Here is a 23728-nt window from a genome sequence, read left to right on the forward strand (position 1 = left end):
CCAGGTTGGAAGCGGTGCAGATACTTTCTGAAGCCATTATGTCCTGACAGGTAGTAGTCTCACCTTGTTGTCGCTGAATCCACTTATCAATACGGGGATTTACAGTATGGGTCAACGACTCTTCTGCAAGTCATCCCACAGCTACTGCGACTTTTCCAGCGATTTCTGCCTTGCCACCCTTCGGTATTCTGTATCCTTTTCAAGTATATTCATTCTCTTTACCTCATACAAACAACGTATTTCACTTGTCAGAATGTTCATCGGGCCTAAGGCTATCTTGAAGGTGTTGTACACGCTTAGCGCCGCTAAGCAGTAAGACATGTTTGCCCTCTTCCGATTGCTCTCACACGCTAGAGCTTCCCGGACCGATGCTGTGTAAAGTAATCAGCGACTGTATCTTAAGCTTCCAATGTTAGGCATCATCCGTGCTAATGATATGGTCGTATTTGCCACTTTCTCGCAGGTAAAGTCCAGGTGTCCCTTGAAATTGATGTTCGTGTCAGCCATCACCCCCACGTATTCTATAACCGGTTTTGTAGTTATGATGTGAGCATGAATACGAACGCTAATCGTATTCCTTTTCGTAAAGTTGGTAATCAAGACTACCTTTGCCTTTTGTTCTGGTCAAGTAAAATTATCTCCAGCCACGCTTTTATAGCGCTGATGATTTCTTCAGTGTGCACTTTAACAATCTTCAGGTTGTTTCGCGCATGTATCAAATATACTGACAAACTCGTGGGGTTTGGTATTAACAGCGAGTTTCAACTGCCCAAATCAACAGCCCACGGTTTGAAGTTACTCGCTACGATTCAGGGCCTTCGACTTCACGCAACCGAAAGTATCATACCTATCATTTCCTCGTATTGTGTGAGCGTCGCGTTTGGTCGAGAGGTAGACTCCTGCTCCAGAACACTCTTCTTTATTTTTGAAACCAAAGAGTAAAGAGCAGACTCACAGAACTTTCTACGCTGGTAAGCATGTTGGTTTTCATTAAGTCGGTGTGACCTTAAAGTATTCTCCAGGTGTTCTGCAGTGTTAAAAGACCTTTTAGCATTTTTTCGCTGGTAATTACCGCTCTCGCAGTGTCCTAATTCTCCTTGTAGCCCTTTCGAGTTGAAGGGTTTCTAGTAACCGCCAAATTTCTCCTTTTCACTTCTGTCACCAGTTAGCCCGGATGGTATACTTCCAACCGAGTCTTTACAGACTCAACGCTGTAGTTCGTGATAGTTCCATCCGAATTTCTGAAAGAGTCCAACATGGTCGACTCATCCCTTTTGAGGATTCTGCACAGTCTTCAAGCTTCTCTTTCGCCTTCCAGTTCCCCACAGTATGCTCTAAAAGAGTTTCGTTTGGAACGTTCCGGGCTCGTCTTATATTCACGCTGTGAGTTCCAGAAGTTTAACAAGTTTTCATTTTTATTGGTTTTGCAAGGACGATTCGGAAGTCATCAGGTTGATTTCCTGAGTCTTTACAGTTATCGATTCCAGCAGGGCACGGTTTTACCGCTTTAGTCTCGGGTAGTAGGGCAAGCCTCTTCAAAGGAGTCTAAAAGCCTGCGACTGAGAATTTACAATTGGTCTTCTATCGCCAACCTTGAAAGAATTGTAAGAGTTAGACGCCACTTGATTCAGCATTACCAGATCCTTTATTTCGTGTTTCGAGGAGGACACAGGGTAAGTAAGCGGAAGTAGTTATGACGTTTCCAACTCCCGCCAGTTGACTGCAACTAGGTGTGGGAACAGAATTGTATTGGTCTGGTTGCCTTTAACAATCTTGGCATCAGGACGCAGGCTTTCGGTCTCGAGGATTTCTCATCGAAGAGCACCCGGTTCTTTTTCTGATCCAATACCACCGATTTTGTCAAAAAAGCGGTCTGGCAACTTTGCCAGCTTTGCCGCCAGTAGATAGATAGGGAGAGGCTTTGGCATAATAATAATATTAATCGTTGCCGCAACAATTGATGGATCAGGGCCTTGAAGTGTGTTAGAGCACTTCATTCAAGACCGCAACGGTATACTACAGTACAATGTAGGAGGCAACTTGTCCCCCTCTTCAGCAGAAAGTTCCACTTTCTTGGTTCCGATTCCTTTAATATTGCCACACTTGGTGGTGTAGTAGCGCCTATGGCGTCATGGATGCGTTTCCACATACCAGTATTAAATCAGTTGGGTTCCGAATACCAGCTTCCTTTTTTTCGCTTTTCTGGTAAGCGGAATAGAAGGTTTTGACAGACGAGATTTAGCCTTTAGTCTCCTTTTCTGCTGAAGTTTTCTTCTACTGAGCCTGCCTCTCCCATATTCTGGAATTTTCAGTTCCTTTCATTAAGGGAGGTGCTGTACCACGCAGCTTTGGCTAGAGACCCTATTAGCACCTTTCGGCGTGCAGGGAGGACGGGACCGGGTTATTGCTTTGGTTCATCCCCGCCAAATCTTCTAGAATATAATCAGCAAGCAACCCGATTTTCTTTGCTAGGCTGAACCTACTGCTGCACAATCTTGATCCGTCCGAATACGAAGTAATGAGAAAGAGTGAGGGAAGAGACGTTGGTGGCCTAACCTCTCCTATATTCTCCCAACCACCAATAGCCTGTAGTTTTAATAAATGCTGGGTTTAATATACTGATAGCGTTTTGCGGTTTATTCGCTTTGCTTTGGGGGTTGTAGAGTTTTTAAAGAAGGACACTAGGAAGTGAAAAGCGATACTACATGAACACCTTGAAACGAGCATGCATCGAAATTTATTTATGCACACGCTCCTCTCCAATCTGCATGGTCATGTTCATAAACGCCTTCCTGATTCCACAGAAGGGTTTCTTTCTAACTTGTTATGGACCAAAGAATATAGAGATCCTATTGTGTGAACCAAGCGTATTAAATTTATTAATGCAGTCCTCCACCAGTTTGGAGTTCGTCTGTAGTTCGGGATACCGGCTAAGAAGCGTGTTAACCTTAGACAGCTCCCCGCCATGCTTACATTCCTGAGCATTCTCAACATAAACCTCCTAGCCTGCATCACTGTATGGAGAAGAAGAGGGGTCGATCTCAGAAGTATTTGTAAGGATGCCATGGCATGTTCTCATTGCTCCAGTGATGTATAGACAAAGAAGCAAATTAAAAATTTGCTTATCTAAGAGCTTTTCAATAGCTGAATATCAAATTCAACCAAACGTTTAGCTAGTTACCACTGGAAACATCTTAAAAAATTACACCAATCTTTCTACATACCCTTGCTGGAGTGATGAAGGTGCGTTGTACAACCATGGCAAATATCTCGATACAGCCTTATTATCACGATTATTTCCTCTTGACATTTCCAGTGCCAGGTACTGCGCCAGCGATCCTTTTAAGATACCACCCAAAGTGTCTTCGCAAAGTCCATTGGCCGCTTGGGTATTTTTGAAGTTCTGGAAAAGCTATCCATGTGACGAATCGGCCGACACCAATTATACTCTAGTTTACCTTAATTTTACTTAGTGTGTGAAAATCAGCCAAAAACTCCAGGATGTCGTTAATATATTGACGCATACAATCTGCTGCATTTGTTGTGTACAGTGGGGGTTGATCTGGCAAACCTTCAATGGTACCGGCTGGAAGTCCGCCTCCCGCATCTTGTAGTGCAAAGCCAACAATCAAAAGTAAATTGCCATCAGGTATATTTGTTTTGAATTTCAGGGCTTGGATTAACTCAAATATTAACTGGCGGCAAAGCTGCATCTTGTCACGATCCTAAAAAGGAAGAAATACCATTGTTTTTACCAGATTTTTAGATGGAATAGTGTCCTAACTTACCTTGGAAAAGGCTCTAATGCTGTTGGTACATAGATCGTATATAACTTTATGCTTCAAGTTATAATTTTGCACGCAAACGCTCAGAGCTTTCGAGAAAGGTTCCAGGATATTCTTAAATGAAATACTTAGTATAGAATTTAGTGCAATTGGATTTTCAAAATACCTTCGAAACGCCAGGGACTTTCAAAATTTGAACCATTATATCGAGAAGTCGGTCAGCATCTTCCAAATTTGGCATCACGAGAAACAGTCTTCGGAATAAAGTTTCAACTCCTTGGATGGCAGAAGACCATGCTCCTGATCCAAAATTCGTATCTGTTGGCACACATTGGAGATATTCGCCCATATTTCGAAGTATAACTGGCAGGATGTCTAAGGGAAGTGTCTTCTTCGAGTTCAGCGCTTCTGTGACCATTTGAATTGGACTTGTTGGATTCAATTCTTGGAAATCAAGGAGAGCTTGTGCGACACTTTTGAAATATTTTCGGCGCACTTGAACTGAAATTTCGATGTACATAGATTAATTGTTATGTTATAGGAAAGACTAACATGGAATACATGGTTTGAGCCTCAGGTAACAGATTATACACACAGTTTTCGATGGATAGGCTTTCACGCCTCTCTCCGTGAATATATAGTCTGTATATCGCCTGGTAAATGTGATTATTTATATGGTTGCCACTTACCCCTTGCTGGGGTATAGCGCGTCAACCACATATACGTGCCATCGATCGTGTCACCTGATATACGCTTCAGCTCCCCTACGACTTCCCGAGACGTCCACAATCCTTCTCCACTGTCCTGTTTCAAGCGCTCATGGGGCGACCCAATCGCCGGCCATCTTGGGAGAGTGGGTTTCACTATAATATATGGCGAAGTCGTAGGACCTATCCACTGCCATTTCCGCCTTTCGCTCACATTGCGGGGTTCACTTTTCTGTGCTACTCCAGTATAGCAACACAGAAGGAAGTTGATATCAGATAACTGCATTTGCAGATTTTCGATAAGGCACCAAAGGTGGATCTAACCCTGTTAATGCGTTAGGTAACATCTTGTTCGGAGACACCGTTGGCAGAAACTACGCTTCTTTTAAATTGATCAACGCCTTCGATGCTCTGCCCATTAATGCGAATAGAATGAGTGCCGTGACCCGTCAGACTGAAGACCTTGGTTTTGTTTTTTTTTGCCATCTACCTGACTCTTCTTCGAAATCCAGAGCCATTTTACCGAAGTCTATGATCCGGTGCAAGAGCAGACAGATTTCATAAGCGTAGTCGAAGTATTTGAGGAAAGATATCAGAACTCCTCCACGGCTTCCAGATAAAGCAGCATGAAAAACGTCACCGATAACAAGAAGAAATAATGACAAGATGAAACCCTGGCGGACTCCGCTTTGGACCTCAAATTCCTCTAAGACTTTATTTTGATGCAGCACGCTTCTAGATTTGTAGATGGCGGGCAATCCCGAGTGAGAATTCTTCATGTACCAGTTTTGCTGGAATACTACAAGGCTCCGTCCTTTCCGTAACCCTATTTTCGCTTCTCAAAGAAAACATTCCTAAGGCCGCTCCAAACCAGCTGCCGCTATTCGGGCAAACTCGTTTGAATTCATAGTTGAGTTTTACCGATACCGTATCAAATTGAAGCGACACATCAATCCCCAAAGGTGTTATACGTTGTCTTCCCCGGTAACAAAACGAGAATGACTCCAAAAATGTCTTCCGGTGCCAAGAAGTTCTCTTAACATCAATTCAATTCCCATTCCTATCGTTAGATAAGTCGTCTAGCTAAGTACGACTAACACCTGCAACTTATCCAACATTCCTCACGTCGGTACTAAACCGAAAAAATGGCGCCTTCCAGTCCCTACATTCCATCCTTTGTTCATCTGTTTATTTATAATCCGCTCAAAGTGGACCAGCGTGCGGTTTATCGTCTTAATTAGATTGAGATCCTCGATCTCGAAAGAGACACTAAAATTGACCTGCCATAAGCTCATTCTACGACGTATTATAAATAACTTGGCCTTTTAGGTCCTCAGCGATCTCCGGTGTGAAATAAGTGTATCTCCTCCTAGCAGAGGATAGATGTATGTGAAGAATTTCGCCTGATTCTTCATGGAAGATTCTTTTTCCGTAGTGTAGTCGTTGTATTCTTGAGGAGAATCTGATAGTTAGAAGGCGTTAATTTCTTTACCAGGAAATTCTTGGTGATAATGGGATTGAGAACAATGCGCGGCACTAGAATTTTCAGTTGAGTCGACTTCCATGATTGGAAGAATTTTGGTACTTATTAGTTTCTTCTTTGACGGCGCGATGGTTGAGTGGGTACAGGGTCAGCCTCCGAATCACTGTGCTCTGGTTTCGAATTCCAGTCGTCCTGGGTGTCTGTGTTCGTCATGTGTTTGCTTTGTTGCTGTGAGCTTATCACTTGTATAGCGTTAAGTGTGATGATAGTGAAACTGAAGCACAATCTGACCTTGTGGGTGCCCTATACTCCACTAAGGAGTGAACAAGAAACATTAGCTTCGTATGGGATACCGGCTGTATCCTGCTTGAGCATGGTTTTTGTTGGTGAACCTTGGTTAGAGCGATAGGTGTTGTGTCTATTCTGGATTGTTGCGGTAATTGTGGAAATGCAATGTTGTCTTCTTGAGACTGCCCTGATAGTTGCCTCTAATGAGACAATTGCCGCTAGATTCTTATCGAGGTTCTCCGGGGACTTGTTTCTCTATAATTTGTGGGGCATTTCCATTTCCTGGACTTCCCTCATTTTCAGCTGTTTCATCGGAGGTGTGGTTGGCGTTCGAATTTTCACCCGTTGTAACTGCTAATTCCGTCGCAGACTCGTCATCATATTCTGACTTCATATCTTCTGAAGCCGCACCATGGCTGTTCTTGCGGTGCTTTTAATTTTGCACTGGTTTATATTCACCCTTAATTGGGGGGGGGGGGGAGGCACTTTTCCGACTATTTTAGTAGGTAGTCTTTTGGCACTTTTCATTTTACCGATTCTTTCCGTTTCTATTAATTGTTTTAAATTGACGAGCCCTTCTATGATTTTTTGTAAGGATCTGGGGATTTTATGTTCGCATTTCCTTGATGTCAACCGGATCAATTGGTGAGCAGCTTCCTTCAGCTTTTTTGGGAGTAGTGACCAAATATTCAAAAATAAAAGCAGAGGTCCGTGCACCAAAAAAAGCGCGAGCAAGTTGTTCACCAATTGATCCGGCCCGACATCAGGTAGATTTGGATTTAGGTTTCCTCAAACAAAATTTTAACTTCGGCCTAGGGTAAAGGTGACGTGGCGTCTGACAAGTTTACTTTGGCCTGGGTGAATTCATAGACAGCCTTGGTCTTTTTAAACCACTCCATAATCTTCTTCCAACGGATCTTCAATGCACAAAGAAAATAGTGCAATGGCTGCCAGCTGGTCGGGCATACAGCACTTAGATGCTTTCTTCGACATGGCTGCATCCAATTTAACAGTGTATACGGTGGATGTTCCAAGATACTTGACGAACACCGAAATTCCCTTATTACCAGGCAAGCGATCACTCTACCAGCAATTGTTAGAGTCTGACGAAGAGGGCAGCAACGGTATATGAGTAATAAAAAACTCAACTCAAAAATGAGCCGAAAAAAGGACACAGAAAAATTCGGTTCAAAACTAGTGGCCTTAGATAAGGATATTAAGGCTGCTTGTAGGGTCTCCAGTACCAAGTAATTCAACAAGTAAACACTAATTTTGCAGAGAAGTGAAATTTTCTGTGGTTCTAGAAAACTGACCTTCTATGTGCTACGAGCGTTAATTATAGCAGCCCTATAAGAACTGCTTTGAAATCGATGTATAAGAACTCCATAAATATTGCCAAGAGAAGGTCCTGATCAGATTTCTGCCAATTCACCCAAAGCATCAGTGACCAGGCACGACTTCGTGACATTCTGCCCAAGAAATATAAACTTGCGCCAATGTCTGGCGCCTCGCGGTAATGGAGGCGAAAATATTGCTTTGAACTAGTGGCATAACATGGCATGATCACATCCGAAATGAGGATATCCGCGAACGATATGGAGTTGCATCGATCGTGGCAAAATTGTGAGAGAGGAGTCTTCGATGGTATGGTCATGTAATACGCGCTAACGGAAAGTCATTTGCCTGGATTGATCTGAACATCGAAGTCGATGGGAAAGGACAAAAAGGCTGATCGAACAACGGTGGCTTGATACGGATGGTGATTTGAAAGCCTCGCAACTGCATCCAGATTAGGCCGCCAAAATGGCGCAATCGATTTAAATGAGCCGAACCCACTTCTGAACGAAAGAAAGGCTAAATAAGGAGAGGAGATATGAGATTTTGCGAGAAATATCTGCCATTTTTAGTAAATACTTATTTCCTCTCAAGGACAATCTAAAGCAGGAGTATAGGACGTAGAGTAGCAAGATTGTAAATATGCCATCAGATCTTACGGAAGATAGGATAAAATAGGATATCAGTTGCCCATTTGAATAGAAGTCCTCTGGCTCAGACGGTATACTGTTAATCGTGTTTTAGAAGTAGATGCAGACAGTATTCACTTCATAACCGCGGAGGAATGGGCCTCAGGCAACCCAGATTTGACTGTTCTGGACTACAGATTTTGGGCTAAGTTAGAGGAGACTACCTCCGATCGAACTTATGCCGATTTGGATAGTTTGAAGGCCAGCATCGTGCGTGCAGCTCGAGGAATGCCGCTTCATACCGTGCTTGAAGCGATCGATGCATGACTTCACACACTTCGGGCCTGTATACTGCTAACGGCGACTATTTTGAATAACTTTTTTTTCTTTTGAAAGCTATATGCTTCCCATTTCTAATGGTGTGCTTTTCGATTGGTTTGGCTTATTACTTCGTGAGAAATAAAGATTTGCTTGACTGACAGAACTTATGGCTATACTATATAGATGAATTGCCACTAAGAGTCTCAGCATATGCATCTGAAAGTAGGATCCTGTAAGGCTGTCCTCTACTACAGTGCGTGCTTGTGAATGAAATTTTGATGAAACTAGACAAGACCGGGTATACAGCTCTAGCGTGTGCGGATGACCCAGTGAGATTAGTTTCAAGACTACCCCTCTACGGAGGGTGGCAAGTTGCAAGTTGAAAGCTGACCGGAAAACATAACTATTATACAAACCAAGAAACTATTTGTAGTTTGCAATAATTGCAAAACTACTTTTACTTAAAAATGGGTGTTGTAAATAAAGATTATTCTCCGTTTATATGTAGTCCTAGCACGTTTCTGTTTTTTGGTGGCTTGGGTAGAGAAAACGCTACAATACCACGAAGCTGACTGAGTACAGAGAACGGCATGACCGGGCACCACGAGTGTTTTACAGTCACAATCCTACTAGGGTGGCATTGAATGTCTTATTACACCTCCTCTACTTCGACAACCATATTAAATATATTGTACCATAGAGTCCTATTCGACTACGAGAATTTGGTTGCCGGTCCGTCAAGCTTTATGTGGTTGCCACTTACCACTAAATAGGGCAAAACAGTTCTTTGTGGACGCGGTTCCTTAAAAGAATACTACTAAATCGGGCATAGCGCATAGACTACACACAATGCACTATCGTTAACAGGTTGCTAAAATGTTATTTAGCTTTTTTCAGAACTTTCTGAGAAACCTACACTTTTCCTCTACTGTTCTGCGCCACATAGTTCAAGGGTGACCCATTCGACCATCATTCAGGTATAAAAGATTTAATTGAGTCGCATAACCCTCAATGGAACTGTTTCTCTTCCTTAATGAGTGATGTACCCTCTGCCACCATCGGAAGAATCGTAGGATAGGAAGTGTGTGACGACCAGCCAAATTGGATACCTTGATTTGTTGGTGTTTATATTTAGTCCGACACTCCGCTTGCTTCCCTTTTCAAATTTGCCATTTGGCCAAGGTTGTTGGTTCGGTGAGAGAGCAAGCAGTTATCATTAAAGTAGTCGGGGTGCTCGAGGAAAGACACCATGGTCCATTGAACCTTTTCACGTTTTCTGGACCAAGTAGTGTGAAGGACGTCAAGGATAGTAATGAGAAATAACATAATATCGACGACAGGATGCAACTTTGTCGGACTCCGCTTCAGACTTCACATTCCTTCGAAATTTGGCGCTATCAGATGTCGCCCTGGTAGCAGCTATTCATTTCTCTGCATTTTTTTTAGAGTAGGGCAGGTGAAAGTGTTTATGATCAGAGTGTTGGACTTCCGCGACGACACGCCGCCGGCCTACCAACTAAATTCCTCCCCGTCATCGAAAATTACCTTGGAGCCGCTTCTTACATTACTGGGCACTAGCCCTCCACTCTGCCGGCGTATTGAACCTTCAAGTCAGGGAGAGGAAGGGGAGGAAGGAAATTGTTAGTTTAAGGAACACCTTGTCATCTCCCCCTCGGTTAAGCTCAATCAACACAACTTCATTTGTCAGCGCAGCAAATCATCTCTGTGGCAACGTTGTCTGAGAGTTCAACTATGACTGAATAAAGTTGCTAATGAATTCCACCCTTCCATCAGAGAAGGTGTGATCGGTTTCGGGCATTACTCCACTCACTCACTCACTTAGTTAGGAAATCGTGCCTTCTTGTGCAGGTAATACTGAAAACCTCCATGCCTTCTTAGAAGTTGGGTAAGGAAATAATCAATCTCTTCATGATTTCGATTCAGCTACTATTTTTGAATTGCTTATCAGCTACGAAGTCCATCTGGCTTCCGGCTCATTTTGTCAAGAGAGTAGCCACTCGGTTAGTGTGCGTTGCCTTTCCTCATCGGGAACCACTTCCCTTAAGTCTTCGCATTCGCGGTTGTAGATGGCTTTAAGTTCCTTAGCAAGAAGGGCAATGGGGATCACTCCTGAGTCATACCCAGCCTGCCGATCGATATGAGACGCAGGGTTGGTCTTCTTTTGCTGGTTAGGGTGACTAATTCGGTGTTTTTCAAAGCCATGCTGAAGCCGTGAGCATTTATCCATCGGCTTACCCGCCGCATCAATATGCCATTTCTCTGGAATGCCGCTTTTGTGTAGAGTATTCTACAAACGAATCAACTAACAACATCAAACCGCACTGGTCAAACACGCAGAAGAATAAGGATAGGAGAATACAACTTTGAGACCGTTGGCAATTTCTCCTATCTAGGGTCGAAAATCACAACCGATAACAACTACGATGATGAAATCCGCGCACGGTTGTTGTCAGCCAACAGAGCCTATTTCAGCTTACAAAGACTGTTCCGCTCGAAACGTCTCACCATAGGGTCAAAGCTGTTACTGTACAAGACTATGATCTTGCCAGTCTTGGGTTCTTAGCAAGAAAAATTGCGAACTCTTAGCCGCGTTCGAGAGAAGAATCCTCCGAAAAATTTTCGGCCCCCTACATGAGGATGGACGATTCCGTAGCCTACACAATGACGAAATCTATGAGCGATACCATGACCGTCCGGTTGTGGATAAAATCCGGTTCAATAGGTTACGGTGGGCGGGTCACTTAATCCGTATGGATGAGGATGATCCCACCCGGAAAGTCTATAAGGGCAATATCTATGGTAGAAAAAGAAGACGAGGCAGACCCTGCCTAAGATGGAGCGATGGCGTGGGTCAGGACGCCAGACAGCTTTTAGGGATATCGAATTGGTGGACCTCGGCGCAAAACCGGGATGTCTGGAGTTCCTTATTAAGGCAGGCCTAGACCGGATACCGGTTGTTGCGCCGTTGATGATGATGATTCTACAAACAATGCTTGTTCAATCTGCCAAAAACTTTTTCGGAATCGATGAAAAGCAGGAAAAATTATTATCGAAACTATAGACAATATTCTAAAGCGATTTGCAGGGTGTTGATGTGGTCACTACAACAGAATTCTGAGCGAAAACGAGTCTACTTTCTGTAGATCGAGCCTTCAAGCTGTTTTTCGATACATTCCAAGAATACTTTACTTATTATCTTTATGATAGCATGAAGCGCGCAAATACTCTTCCAATTAATACGGTCAAAATGGGTCCCCCTTTTTATCTTAGAAAATATTTTCCTCCTCGTCGTGGGGAAGATTTCGGATTCCCAGGATTTCCATATAAGTGGTTGTTCTTTGATCGGACCATTAAAACATTTGCGAAAACCTTTAAATCCTCTTTCCTTTTTCGATTTTTCTCATGAGCTCGAGCACGATCACGGTCGCTACCATTCGTAACAATCAATAGAACCTTCGATCCTTTATGTTTGTCGATCTATTTCCACGATTCCGCAGTGACATCTCTTCGGGATGTGACTGACAGTAGCGTCTAAGAAAAGATCGTTTTCAATAGCGGCCCAATGTTCATTGATTTCTTCCGGTGGATTTTTCAGGACCTCAGTCGTCTGGTCAGGAAGATAGTTCTCCCAGCGGAAAACAACAGATGGAACTTTTAAGTGGTCGATGTTGCGCGACCATCAGGTGATGACCTTTTTGCTAATGTCAGTGCTCCTTTTATTACGCATAGGCAGATACTCCCAAATTTACTACTGCTGGTCATAATGCTGTCAATCTGATTACTCATATGGTGCCGATCAGTTGAAACCCAACTGACCTCATGACAAACTATATACCCGAACAGTGTTCCCCCAATGACGAGGCGGGGGAACCAGTAGAAACGCAAAAATTTACCACCATTTTCGATGCGGTCGTCAAGACGGAATTTCCAACCACTTGCCCGAGCAGGGTGATATTAGAGTCCACCTTGGTATTCAGTCTCCATTGGTGTATAGCAGCGTACTATTGAAATGTTTCCCATTCTGAACCCGAATTCAATAGTCAGCACCCTATCCGAAACAGGCATTCATGGAATGAGGCTGCGTTGTGGCTACCATAAGCCTTGGTCAAAAGTTGGATTCACTATAACTTCCGCCAGGCTTTTCGAAAAACAAAATCATAGTACGTCAAGAGGGTGATGGGTGTTTTCTAGAGTCCGACCATTTGACTTTGCTTAATCGCAGAGAGTCCATCTTGTAGTAGTCAAGTTGAGAAAATCGAGCATTCTGAGGTCCCTCCCAGCGTGGTAACCAGGGTGGTAACCAATAAGTCTGTCTGTGTCCGATGCGTTATCTACCTATGTAGTTTCGTTAATAAGAAGAAGAATCCTAAGTTACAGGTTGCCAGCCCACACATTTTTATTTCCTTTTTTTCAAAAGGAAAACACTATCTTAGTGAATTAAAGATAGTCAAATGAATAGTGAATATTATTACTAAAGGCTCACCTGCTTCCTGACATACTTGCGTGTTGCACGGCCATGCAGACTATAGTAATTCGTTCCTCCATCTTTCTCAAACGGTCTTGGGGCGGTTGTAACATCCTGTCCATAGATTTGTGGACCACCCCACCAAAGTATGCCACAAGAGCAGTTAGCCTTACCAAAAGCTTCACTTCGAAAATTGCAACTCGAAGAATTCGGAAGAACCGGAAGTTGAAGGAGGTATTGTCACTATGGTCTTTACCGGTGATTCCAAAACGGATGGCTGAGTCCGAGTGGGGTTCCTCTCGAAATTACATAGCTTTTCTGAGTTATTTAGTTTACTTCCTCATGCTAGGGTTCTTCAACCAGAGCTACAATCAACTTAAGCCGATTGCGGTGCCATACTGGACTGAACTGATATGGGCCGGCGGATAAATTAGCGGGACAGCTTTCAGCAGATGAAGACCTAACTGTTACGCAGAGTGGAATTTTCACTTACCGTGCCTCAAAGGCGAAAAGACAAACTATTACAGCTGTCGAGAAGAGGGAGAAATCCTTATACACTTCCTATGTTCTCGGTCGGCTCTAGAGAGAGTCAGGCAACAGGCACTGGCAGATTTTTCTTAGAAAATTTCAGAGATGCATCTGGAAAATATCACGGAAACCTTAGCGTATTTGAACGTTACCAATTGCTTCTGGGAATCAGAACCAGGAGATTGCCTTTTATAGGCTTCGAGCCAACACATCATAGTATGTACGTAGGTCAAAGAAGGCTGTGATTTTAAATTGAGTTTGCATAAGCGTTTTTCAGGACTGCCTCTAAAGTAACCAACCAACCTTAGAAAATTGTCAACCATACCTTATTTATTTAGTTAACGTGTGGCATGTCTAAGGAGTCATGACCATAGCACTAAGAAAGAAGAACGGTTGGAAGAGCTTTACTGGGCGAACTTATCAGGAATGAAACAATCCAAGGTATTCACGGGGAGCCATAAGCCAAATCGCTCGCAGGATTGTTTAAATTTCATCAGGAAGAGTCTTAGTACCATAGGAGGAATACTTAAGGGCCAGTGCAGGCTAAATTACCAACTGGAGAAGCTAGGGACTATCTGCAGATTCTGCGGGGGGACGACGAAACCTGAAAGTTTTAATTTCTATTAAAAATTAAAAATATTGTTTCACCTGGAACTTGTGTTTGAAATAGCTGCACGAAAACACCATTAGGAGCCAGTTGATGAAGGACGCAGCGAATAAACTGATGAGCAACTGACTGTGATCCACCAGGTAGGTGAGTTGTACTCTCATACTGCCAAGGAAAAGTGAAGTGCATTGCAAACCTAATCAACGAACAACAACGTTAACATTGATAAAAAGATAATCACCGACCTTAGTGAAACTTACTTTGAAACTATAGTCAAAATTTCTGGAAGGAATGGCGCGGCCATAGTTGGTTCTCTATGGATGAAAGTTCCGAGGATTATAATCAGAATTCCGACTTCTTCATCACTATATTCTTCGAGCATTGTTCCACACTCGGAGCAACGATGGCAGACGCAGTCATCACCAATCCTTGAGCAGCTCTAGAAAAGGAACAGAAACATAGCGTGAGGTAATTGGAAAATAACTCACCTATAGCACTTACCGGCTTATTTTCTGATGCAGACGTATTTCCATTTCCAGTCTCCTCATCGGCATCTGAGTCCTCCCTTGCATCTCTGCTCGGTGGCCAAGCGCCAGCATACCGTGTGCGAATATCAGGAGTTGAAAGTGAATCTATTGCAAATGGACCAACTTTACGTAATTTTGGTCTGGCTGATTTTTGCATGGTGATGTCCCGTGCTTCAGTCTTATCAGCTTTAGTGTCCTTTGTTACACTTCTCAAAATTGAGGTATGCAAATCGTCTCCATTGCCTGCTGGGGGTGATTCCATTGCTACTTGTTTAATTAGTCTTCGTGGTGAGTTTCCACGGCTTGGGGTAGTTTCACCACGAGTGCTGCCTTCGGATTTATCAAGACTGTCCTGTTTTAAATGGCTGATATCAGGGATACTTAGTGCTTCCCGCATCCTGTTGGCAAGTTCTACAACCCCATCCTTGCCGGATGAGCCAATGGGAAGTAACCTTTCTGGAGTTGGTATTTCGAGTTGTGCGATATTTTTAGGTGGAGGCAATCCATCTACTGTGGTTTCCTCAACACTTGGTGGGGACATAACACTCATTTTAGATAGTGGCGATTCTGGAGAGCCATAAGATGTTTGTTTTATATGTTTGAAACTTTGTTTGTTGATCGGCTTGGTTGTGGCCTTAGGCTCACCATTCGAAGGAGATGAAGATGTTCCTGTGGATGTGGATGTACTGGTTGAATCAATTATCCGTTTTTGGTGTCCTAAAGCTTTGCTTGGTACAGCAGTCTGCGATTTGGCCTCAGGTAAGCATGGGCTTTCAGAACTTCCATTTGGTTTACCAGTGGGTGATACAGGTTTTCCTGCCACTGTTGGTAGTACTTCCTGAATGGGACGTCCATCTGAAGAAATTTTCGTATCCAATCCAGGTAATGCTCCTAAGGTTTTCATATGATTAGAAGCAATGCTAGCGAGCATTTTCGAAGTAGCAGCCATGTCTGCCCCTTTTCCTTTTGAAGTAGATGCTTGGTTCACTACCACTGCCCGCTGAATGTCAACAGGTGGGTTCAATACAGCTTTTTCGCGAGCTTCACCGGTAACTAACATTGAGGGTGTAACCATCATACGGACGCCTTCTTGGAGGCTGCATTTAGTTTGGCTCGAAAGAATTTGGGTGTCAATAGTTTTAGTTGAAGTTTGTTGAATCGTTTTGTCAACCGATTTATCAGCTGCAGTCGTGGCTGGTGGTATAGTACGGGACTGGGTTTTCTTTGTGGATTTGTCCTCACAATATTCGGCGGCTTTTAAGGTTGAAATTGCAACATGAGCTGTTGCTAGGTTTGCAGTTGTTACGTGAGCTTTACCTTTGATTATTTCGGGACGAAGCGGCGCTACAATGTCTTCGAAGTGCAGGGGATCGTCGAAAGAACCCTAGGGGTATAGAGGATATATATATATTTTTATAAGAAATTAAAAAATAAATTAAATAATAAATAAATAATAATAAAATGTTCTCATACTTTAATTTAATATCATACTTTATTCTCAGCTGAATACTGAACGAATTTCGATAGATGATAGATGAATACGGTAGTAGAAGGGGGGGGGGATATGGAGCTTACACCAATTGTCGCCACCCAAGGGAATTTCAAGAAAGGCACAACGTGAAGTTTTGCTTCAACTTGGAAAAACCGTCAAAGAAACCTTCAATACGGTTACGGAAGGTCTATGGAGATGTTGCCATGGGTGCCTTAAACATTTGTCAGTGGTACAAATTGTTGCAGGAATTAAAAAGGCTCGATGAGGATAACGATTGATGGTCGCTTTTTAACATCAAAGATTGTCGAAAATTTTACGAAAGTGAATCAACTTTTGGACTGCGATTATCAAGCATCGATTCATCTGATTAGCCAAGTCTTTCTTAAGAATTTTAAGTGATGAATAAAAAGTGTATCAACAATGTTTTGCTAACACTAGGAAGACTGGACTAGTTAGTAACGCTAGGTGTGACAGCTATCCGCTACTTACTTTATTAGCGGGTGGAAATTCTGCTGGTATAAGCAATCAAATATTTAGGAGTGCATCTCATTCTGAGCTACCGAGGAATCATCAAATCTAAGAATGATATTCGAAATCCTACAGACTCCTCTAGTACTGTACTTTTTTTCACAGTAGGGTAGGTGAATGCGTGTTTGGACTTTCGCCACGGTATGCCATTGGACTACCAACTAAACACGCTCCTGTCAACAAAGAACTATCCTGGAAGCGTTTGTCACATTACATCGGGCTAGCTCTCCCGGCTTAGGGAGTCATCAAGTCAAGGAATTCTTTTTACCAAGAAGGAGAAAAGGATTTTTTAATTCAGGGAACTCCTTGCTCTCTGGACCCTCCACCGGCCAAACTCAATTTTGTTCGTAACAAGAAGGACCCGAAAACGATCCTCAACATCTCTGTGGCAATATTGTCTGGAGAGAGATCACCCGTGTCTGCATAAGACTGCTGACGAAAGCAATCGGGCCTTCCTAATCTTGTGCAGGAAATACTGAAAACCGGCATGCACATTTAGAAATTGCGTGAGGAAATAATCATTCTCACCATGCTTTCCGTTGCATCACAGTTCATAAGAAGACGACTTTTGGTAAATATAGAGTTCCCAAGATTCACCATTAGCCGACTTAAGGCCGAGACTCCAGCTGCAGTTCTGTTTGCTGCTGCTTCGATTTGTTCGAAGAAGCTCATCTTTGAGCCGAGCATTAAGCCAAGGTATTTAACTGCTGGTTTGAATTTTACCTATATAGTCAACTCGCCGATCGATATGTGACTCAGGGTCAGAATTCTCTTTCTGGTCAAGATAACGACTTCAGTTTGCTTCAGGGAAAGGTTGAAACCATGAGCAGTCATTCGCTTACCCGTTGCATCAATATGTTAAGTCTGCTTTGCGTCAATTCAACAGTGCGTCCATCAACAAATGCTGCATAAACGACTAGGTGCGATTCTTCCGACATGTCGAGTTTTAACAGCTTATCGTAGGAGGTGTTTCCGAGGTCCGGCCCTAGGATGGACCTGTGTGCTACTCCCTCCCTCCTCCCTCTTCCAGTGTTTCATAGAGCAGAGAGCGGTTTCGCAGATAATCCATTAATATCTGCAAAAGATAGCATATCTGTCCATTTTACGGGATAGAAGGCATTTCTGACATCAGGCGTTATGAGGAGTACTATCCGTCAAAATCAGCGGCTGTGTGCCAACATTTACCGTGGCTCTCCCTGCTCTGAACCCGAAATGCCTTGCTCGCGCGAGATTATTACCCTTATTTGACTTAGGTACTCATTCACAGCTCAGTGGACTGGCATCCGATGTCAAATCGCGATACAAAGTTGAATTCTCCTATCCTTATTCCTCCTGTTTGACCAGTGCGGTTTGATGTTGTTGGCTAGTTCGTCTTCGGTGCTGACGTTGGCACCATATATTTTGTATTGCCTTCATTGATGTGCAGCCCAAGATCTCGCGCTGGCTGCTCGATCTGGATGAAGGCAGTTTGTACATTGTGCGTCTCGGGTGATTCTTCCCATGATGTCGATATCGTCAGCATAAGCCAGTCGTTGGGTGGACTTAAAGAGGAACGTACCTCTTGCTTTACATCAGCATCACCGATCACTTTCTCCAGGACCAGGTTAAAGAGGACGCATGATAGGGCATCGCCTTATCGTAGACCGTTGTTGATGTCGAATGGTCTTGAGAGTGATACTGCTGCTTTTATCTGGAATCGCACATTGGCCGATGAATAGATGGTGCCCATTTTCCAACAGTTTTTCCATCGCTTGCCGCACAGAGAAAATCTGATCTGTTGCTGATTTGCCTGATTCGACATTTGTCTAATCCAAACTCCATCCAAATATCACGGCTGAACATTTCTGTTATTCGCAACAGACTTCTAAGACGGTCATCAATACATCAATCAATTGATGTGATCTAAGTACATCAAGTATACCATGCTTTATTGCAAAATCATGCCCCCCAACATCATTCAGTAGCCATGAAAGGGGGTTCAGTGCCATGCATAACCAAAGGGGGCTCAAAGAGTCCCTCTTAGGAATAAAGTAGATAATCCCCGCAGTGAGGAATGGTGGAAAATCCTCCGGCCGATTCATGATCTGGTTTATGCTGTGTGCCAACCAACTGTGTACGCTGGGAAATTTCTTATACCAGAAATTTTGCACTCGATCTAGACCTCTCTTTCGCTTACGTCACTGAAAACTGCACTATCTGGACGCTCTGCTCGGATTCGTTGAGAGATATGAAAAAGCTCCGCTAGTTCCTCGCGTATGTTGCATTCTGGACACGTCTGGAGTGACTTTCGCCATAACCTGGTAACCGACTGCATACGACAAAAAGTCTCTGCTTTAGTGTGTCCAGAATTTCAACTACGGGTATTTCGCTGGGGATGGCATAGTTTCTGTAAAACCCTCTGCACTTTATTTCTCACCCGTCTGCTGGTATTGCAGTGCTGAGTTGAATCAGTCTAGCAATGTCCTGCCATAGTGAGTCCCGCCGAAGTTCCAGGTGAATTTTCCATGGTTGATTTCCACTCAAATCAATAACTCCAAAGCGAATCTTCTGACCGTGCAATCTGACAGCCGTAACTGCACCACAATACACAAGTGATTGTAGTTGCAGCAGCTACATATCAGCACACAGTTGAGATGCAACCTCATCATTGTTTTGAGATAGTATTCTCGGAGTTGCTGGAGATGTATAGAGCCTGGGAGTACCTGGTATATGCAAAGGATCTATTTCGGAGAATTCTATACACGCTCTTTGGAATTCGTCCCGAACCTCAGCGAAAACCTTAGCTGGACGGTGGAGAAGAGTGCTTCGGCGAGTACTGAAACTGCTGCCTCCAGTGCGGCGTGGTGTTGTTGACGCCGGTTTTATGGTTTTATTTATTTATTATTTATTTTCTCTTTTTTTTGTTATTTTAGTATTTTTTTATTTTAGTTCTTTCTTTAAGGATGGTTTTAGCTTCTCGTCCTTTTGTTTTTCTTTTTTTGAATTGATTCTTCCCTTTGAATATATCTCGTGTAATGAAGCAGAATTAACCTTCTTGGATCTGAGGATTCCTTTCCTCTCTCCTCCTATTTAATCCCTGCAAAAGTCACACAGTTAGGGACAACCTCCAAAGTAATGGCCGGAGGGTGTCAAGGAAGAGAGGGAACCTCAGAGGCAGAAGAAACAGGAAACGAGACTGTGATCCGTCGTGGATCTCCCCTCCTCGATCGCGGCACTTGGGTCCAAAGATTTACGGCTCTAGCCGTGCGGTCCAGCCGTTGCTTTTTTTATTTTCAATTTTTCGGGTTTTAGCTCCCGTTTTGGTTTAACTCGTTAGGCTTACGCGAATCCCTATGTTTGTGTGGTTATATTCAAGTCCGGTGCGGACCCACGCACTGATATAGACACGGGAATTTGATATAATGGCACGTGAGGGATTAGCGTTCAAAGGGGCCTACCAGATTCCTGAGCCTGGCTAACATAGAGGCGCTCCGATGGAGCTTCAGTATTTGCGGGCGGACCTTCACGGTCAATTTCGTCAATTTTTTAGGTTTTTGGGATAGTTCTTTTCTCTAGGTCATCCTCTAAAAGTCTAGTCTAAAAGAGCGAAATAATTTCAAAAAGAACAAAAAAATTGATACTTACCGGAGCACTACTTCCGTGCAATGTACTATCTGACAAATCGCTCTCTGGTATCGCAACAAGTTCTGATTCGGTATCATCAGCTTCCAGACTAGAGTTCTGATATTTTCGATGCACTTGCGTTTTTTGGGAAATTCCACTGCTTTGTACTTTGCTTTTGGATGCTCCACTGGTACCCTCTGAAGGAAATAGAGGACTTGGTGGCGGGCTGTCTGGTCCTCTTTCATCTGGATCCGTCCCCAATGAAGGTTGGCTAACATCACGCGATCTGTTTGGTAGCTGCACATCGACGACTGTAGTCGTCGGAATCCTTTTGCACTGGTGGAACTGAGCTTTCAGAGAATTCAACACAATTCGTATCAAATTATTAATATATCCGTTAAGTGGTGGCTGCGTGTATTGGTATTTGTAAAGAACGACAAGGACTGACATCAACCAGTTGCGGCGTACGTGAGCTTCTAAGTACCACAAGGAGTAATTATATGTGTTACTATGGGCGTCTACGGTTGACAAGTAATTATTTGCTGGACTTGGACTGTAGAGTAAGACTTGTAAGGCGGATGGCAATATAGTCCATCCGATCAAATGGTTTTGGTCGAGTACTTGAGGAAGATTGGCGATGAAAGCGTTAAACACAGCGGAGTACCTGAGCAACATAATTGAATTAACAGTGAATAAACTTACTGATTAGTTCAAATTACCGCAATTTGATTGGTGGAACATGAAATGTCTTATCCATTTGGTTGTATCCCAGTAGGAGGAATAAATGTTTCAGGACAATGTTTTGCGTCCTGGCAATTGGACGCTCTTCGGATGGATAGGCCTGATCCACTCTAGATAGAAACTGCATCAGCAGGAAGACCAAGAGGTGTATAGTCTCTTTGTCAGACTCTTCTAGGTCAATAATTCGGTGGATAATACCGGTTAAGTTGCTTTCATCACCAGGACCTCCAATCGAATGTAGGTGGCCGTCTAGAATTTTCATATTTTGAGGTAAACACTGGAAGTTGGTTTTGTTTTTTTTTCGAAATTATCACCAATAAAGCACTCTATTATTTGAGGGAAGGAAAATTTAACATGATATTGAAATGAGGACAAGGAGGCCAAATTTAAATTTGAAAGTTGTTAAGTTGGAGGTTGAGTTTTAGAGTGCTTCATTGCGGAATTCATAAAATTCGATTTGTCTCTATTTATTTACATTCAAGAACAATCACTTTTCAACTATTTCCTTCGCCTTTGTTATAGTAATTTCACTTGCTTTCGCTGGACTATTTCTTCAATTATCTAATTAAATTATCCTTCTTTTGAAATGTGATTGCTGCTTCTAAGATTATGACTTGTTTGGAGCTAAAGCATGCAATTACATTGAAATATTTATATAATGAAAAAACTCACATACCACAGTTTAGTAGACGAGATGTAGAGGCGGAAGTTCTAAAGGAAACAATGTTCTTCAAAGCGAAGATATCTAAACTACGAAACAACTAAAAGCATACATAAATATCTATTTCCAGGTCGATCTATTTAGTTGCACAATGTTTGATATCTTGGATGATCAAATAAAGAAGTTTTCTATTATAGATGGAGATGCGCTGGATATAAAGGACAAAACCAGGCGCAGCATAGCGCCGTGTGATATCAGGAACTCCAAACTGATGTGAAAGTACTTTCCATTACCACAGGATCAGGCTTTTCCTAAGCGCGAAACAATCTCTTAAAAAACACTAACCAAGATTTGACCTTGGCTAATGGCTAGAAATGGGTAGTTGTCCAGGAACCAAAGTGGATAGGTTTTTAGTACACCGACAACATCAACAACAAAAGCGGAGTGGGATGAGCTTAATGGGAATCGTTGGCCGATTTTGACGCCCACTGCATTTGTTCAAGAGAGGCGATCGCAGGAGGTACTGTAGAACCAGGAAGTAGGCACATTCAGGAGAAGCTCTTGAATTCTAAGATCTGCGCTACTCCTTAATGTAGTATAGGGCTATCATCACACTTTACACAGTGCAATTGATAAGCTCGCTATAGCGAGGCAAACACGAGATGAATACAGACTCCCTAAACGCTTCCGCGAAAGCAGAAAGAGGCCCCAACAAATTTTATCCTCACAGTATGGCAGGCGGGCTACTAACCGCACTCCCGTTGGCTTACGGCCAAACAAAAGCTGGTGGGAAAAAAGGGGGTTTCTCACGGGAACCAGCAGGTGTCCAAAAAAAGGCATACTATCAGTTCCGGGAAGCGAAACTAAATTTCGGATAGGAAGAAGCAGGTGACTCCAAGTGCGAGCGTCTTCAAATGGAGCCTTAGCTAAAAAATAATGGTAGATGGACTAAAGTTACGTACAAAAAGGCACAGACGAAAGTAAAGTTGTGAACTGAGGTAATCTGCATCTCCGGTAACAGCACCATTATTGAAGAAAGGTAAAGCTGTTCTCGATTTAAAAAACTAGGCAAGATTGTCAGCGGGAGCCAAAGAGCTGCATATTAGTGATCCAGTGTGGGTGTAGGGTTTTCATAACAAAGTTTAAAACTCATTTAGAGGTTGCAGTTTGTTAAAAGAACAAATTAAGTTGGAGGAACTTGGGGAAGAATCCATTGTGAGTCTGAGAAAAGCCAATATGGCCACTGGACTACCAGTGGATGCAGCGCATAAGTTGGCCATCCGGAAGTTCGAATTGGATGGGTTGTCTGCCGCCTAAGATAACATATCTCATCAAAGAGGTCGCCGAGCCAGACGAGAAGTTCAGAGGGTGATAGGTAGTATCTACCACGGCGAAATAGTTGGTTATCCGGAAGAACTTTGCTTAGAGCTGAACCTAAATCCGTTGAGGAGAACTTATTGAATTGTTATGGGATGACTCATAGGCCATTCATCTCTGTAGAGCATAGGCTCTATTTTTTTGCTGGAAATTATCAAAATTATTCTCCAGTGAGAGAGAGGAACTCATTGTATCCGGAGACCTCCGAACGCAACAAAAATTCCTGCAGTAATAGATCCCGAAAGAGATGTCTATAATAGATAGCAACAGCAACGGAAACGTTCAGAAAAAGGTCACTGGGCACATAGGGGGCACCACAAAAGAGTAGTTAGAGAGAAAGCATGAGGGGGTTAATTATAAGCTCACCCAGTTATAGAAGAAAGGAGACCGAGCTAGAATAGACTAACTCTGCCTCGTGATGTAATTAATGACCTATGGTACACGCACGGAGCAAGGGAAGTTGGGTTGTTTTAGTGGATAAAAATCTCAGATCAGGGTCTTTCGAAGATACACTAAGTTTCTGTTAGTTTCTTCAGGTCAACCACCAGACTGGTCTTTAACTGGCTTCCCTGTTCTATTGAGATACTGTGGAGAATTTAATCGATTTCAATGGTTATTTCTTCCGAAGGG

General features: G+C 43.0%; 1 protein-coding gene across 1 annotated transcript in view; it reads right to left on the minus strand.

Annotated features, from left to right (window-relative positions):
* The window catches only part of LOC119658907 (protein unc-79 homolog), a 71686-nt gene that overhangs the window by 2464 nt on the left and 45494 nt on the right, over positions 1-23728 (minus strand). Inside the window, 9 exon segments of the mRNA XM_038066713.1 lie at positions 3225-3403; positions 3459-3725; positions 3789-3899; positions 3952-4286; positions 14211-14365; positions 14430-14608; positions 14671-16080; positions 20341-20983; positions 21039-21309. Coding sequence (XP_037922641.1) covers positions 3225-3403; positions 3459-3725; positions 3789-3899; positions 3952-4286; positions 14211-14365; positions 14430-14608; positions 14671-16080; positions 20341-20983; positions 21039-21309 — 3550 coding nt within the window.

The sequence above is a fragment of the Hermetia illucens genome, chromosome 6 (assembly GCF_905115235.1).
Source record: "Hermetia illucens chromosome 6, iHerIll2.2.curated.20191125, whole genome shotgun sequence".
Classification (NCBI taxonomy): Eukaryota; Metazoa; Arthropoda; class Insecta; order Diptera; family Stratiomyidae; genus Hermetia; species Hermetia illucens.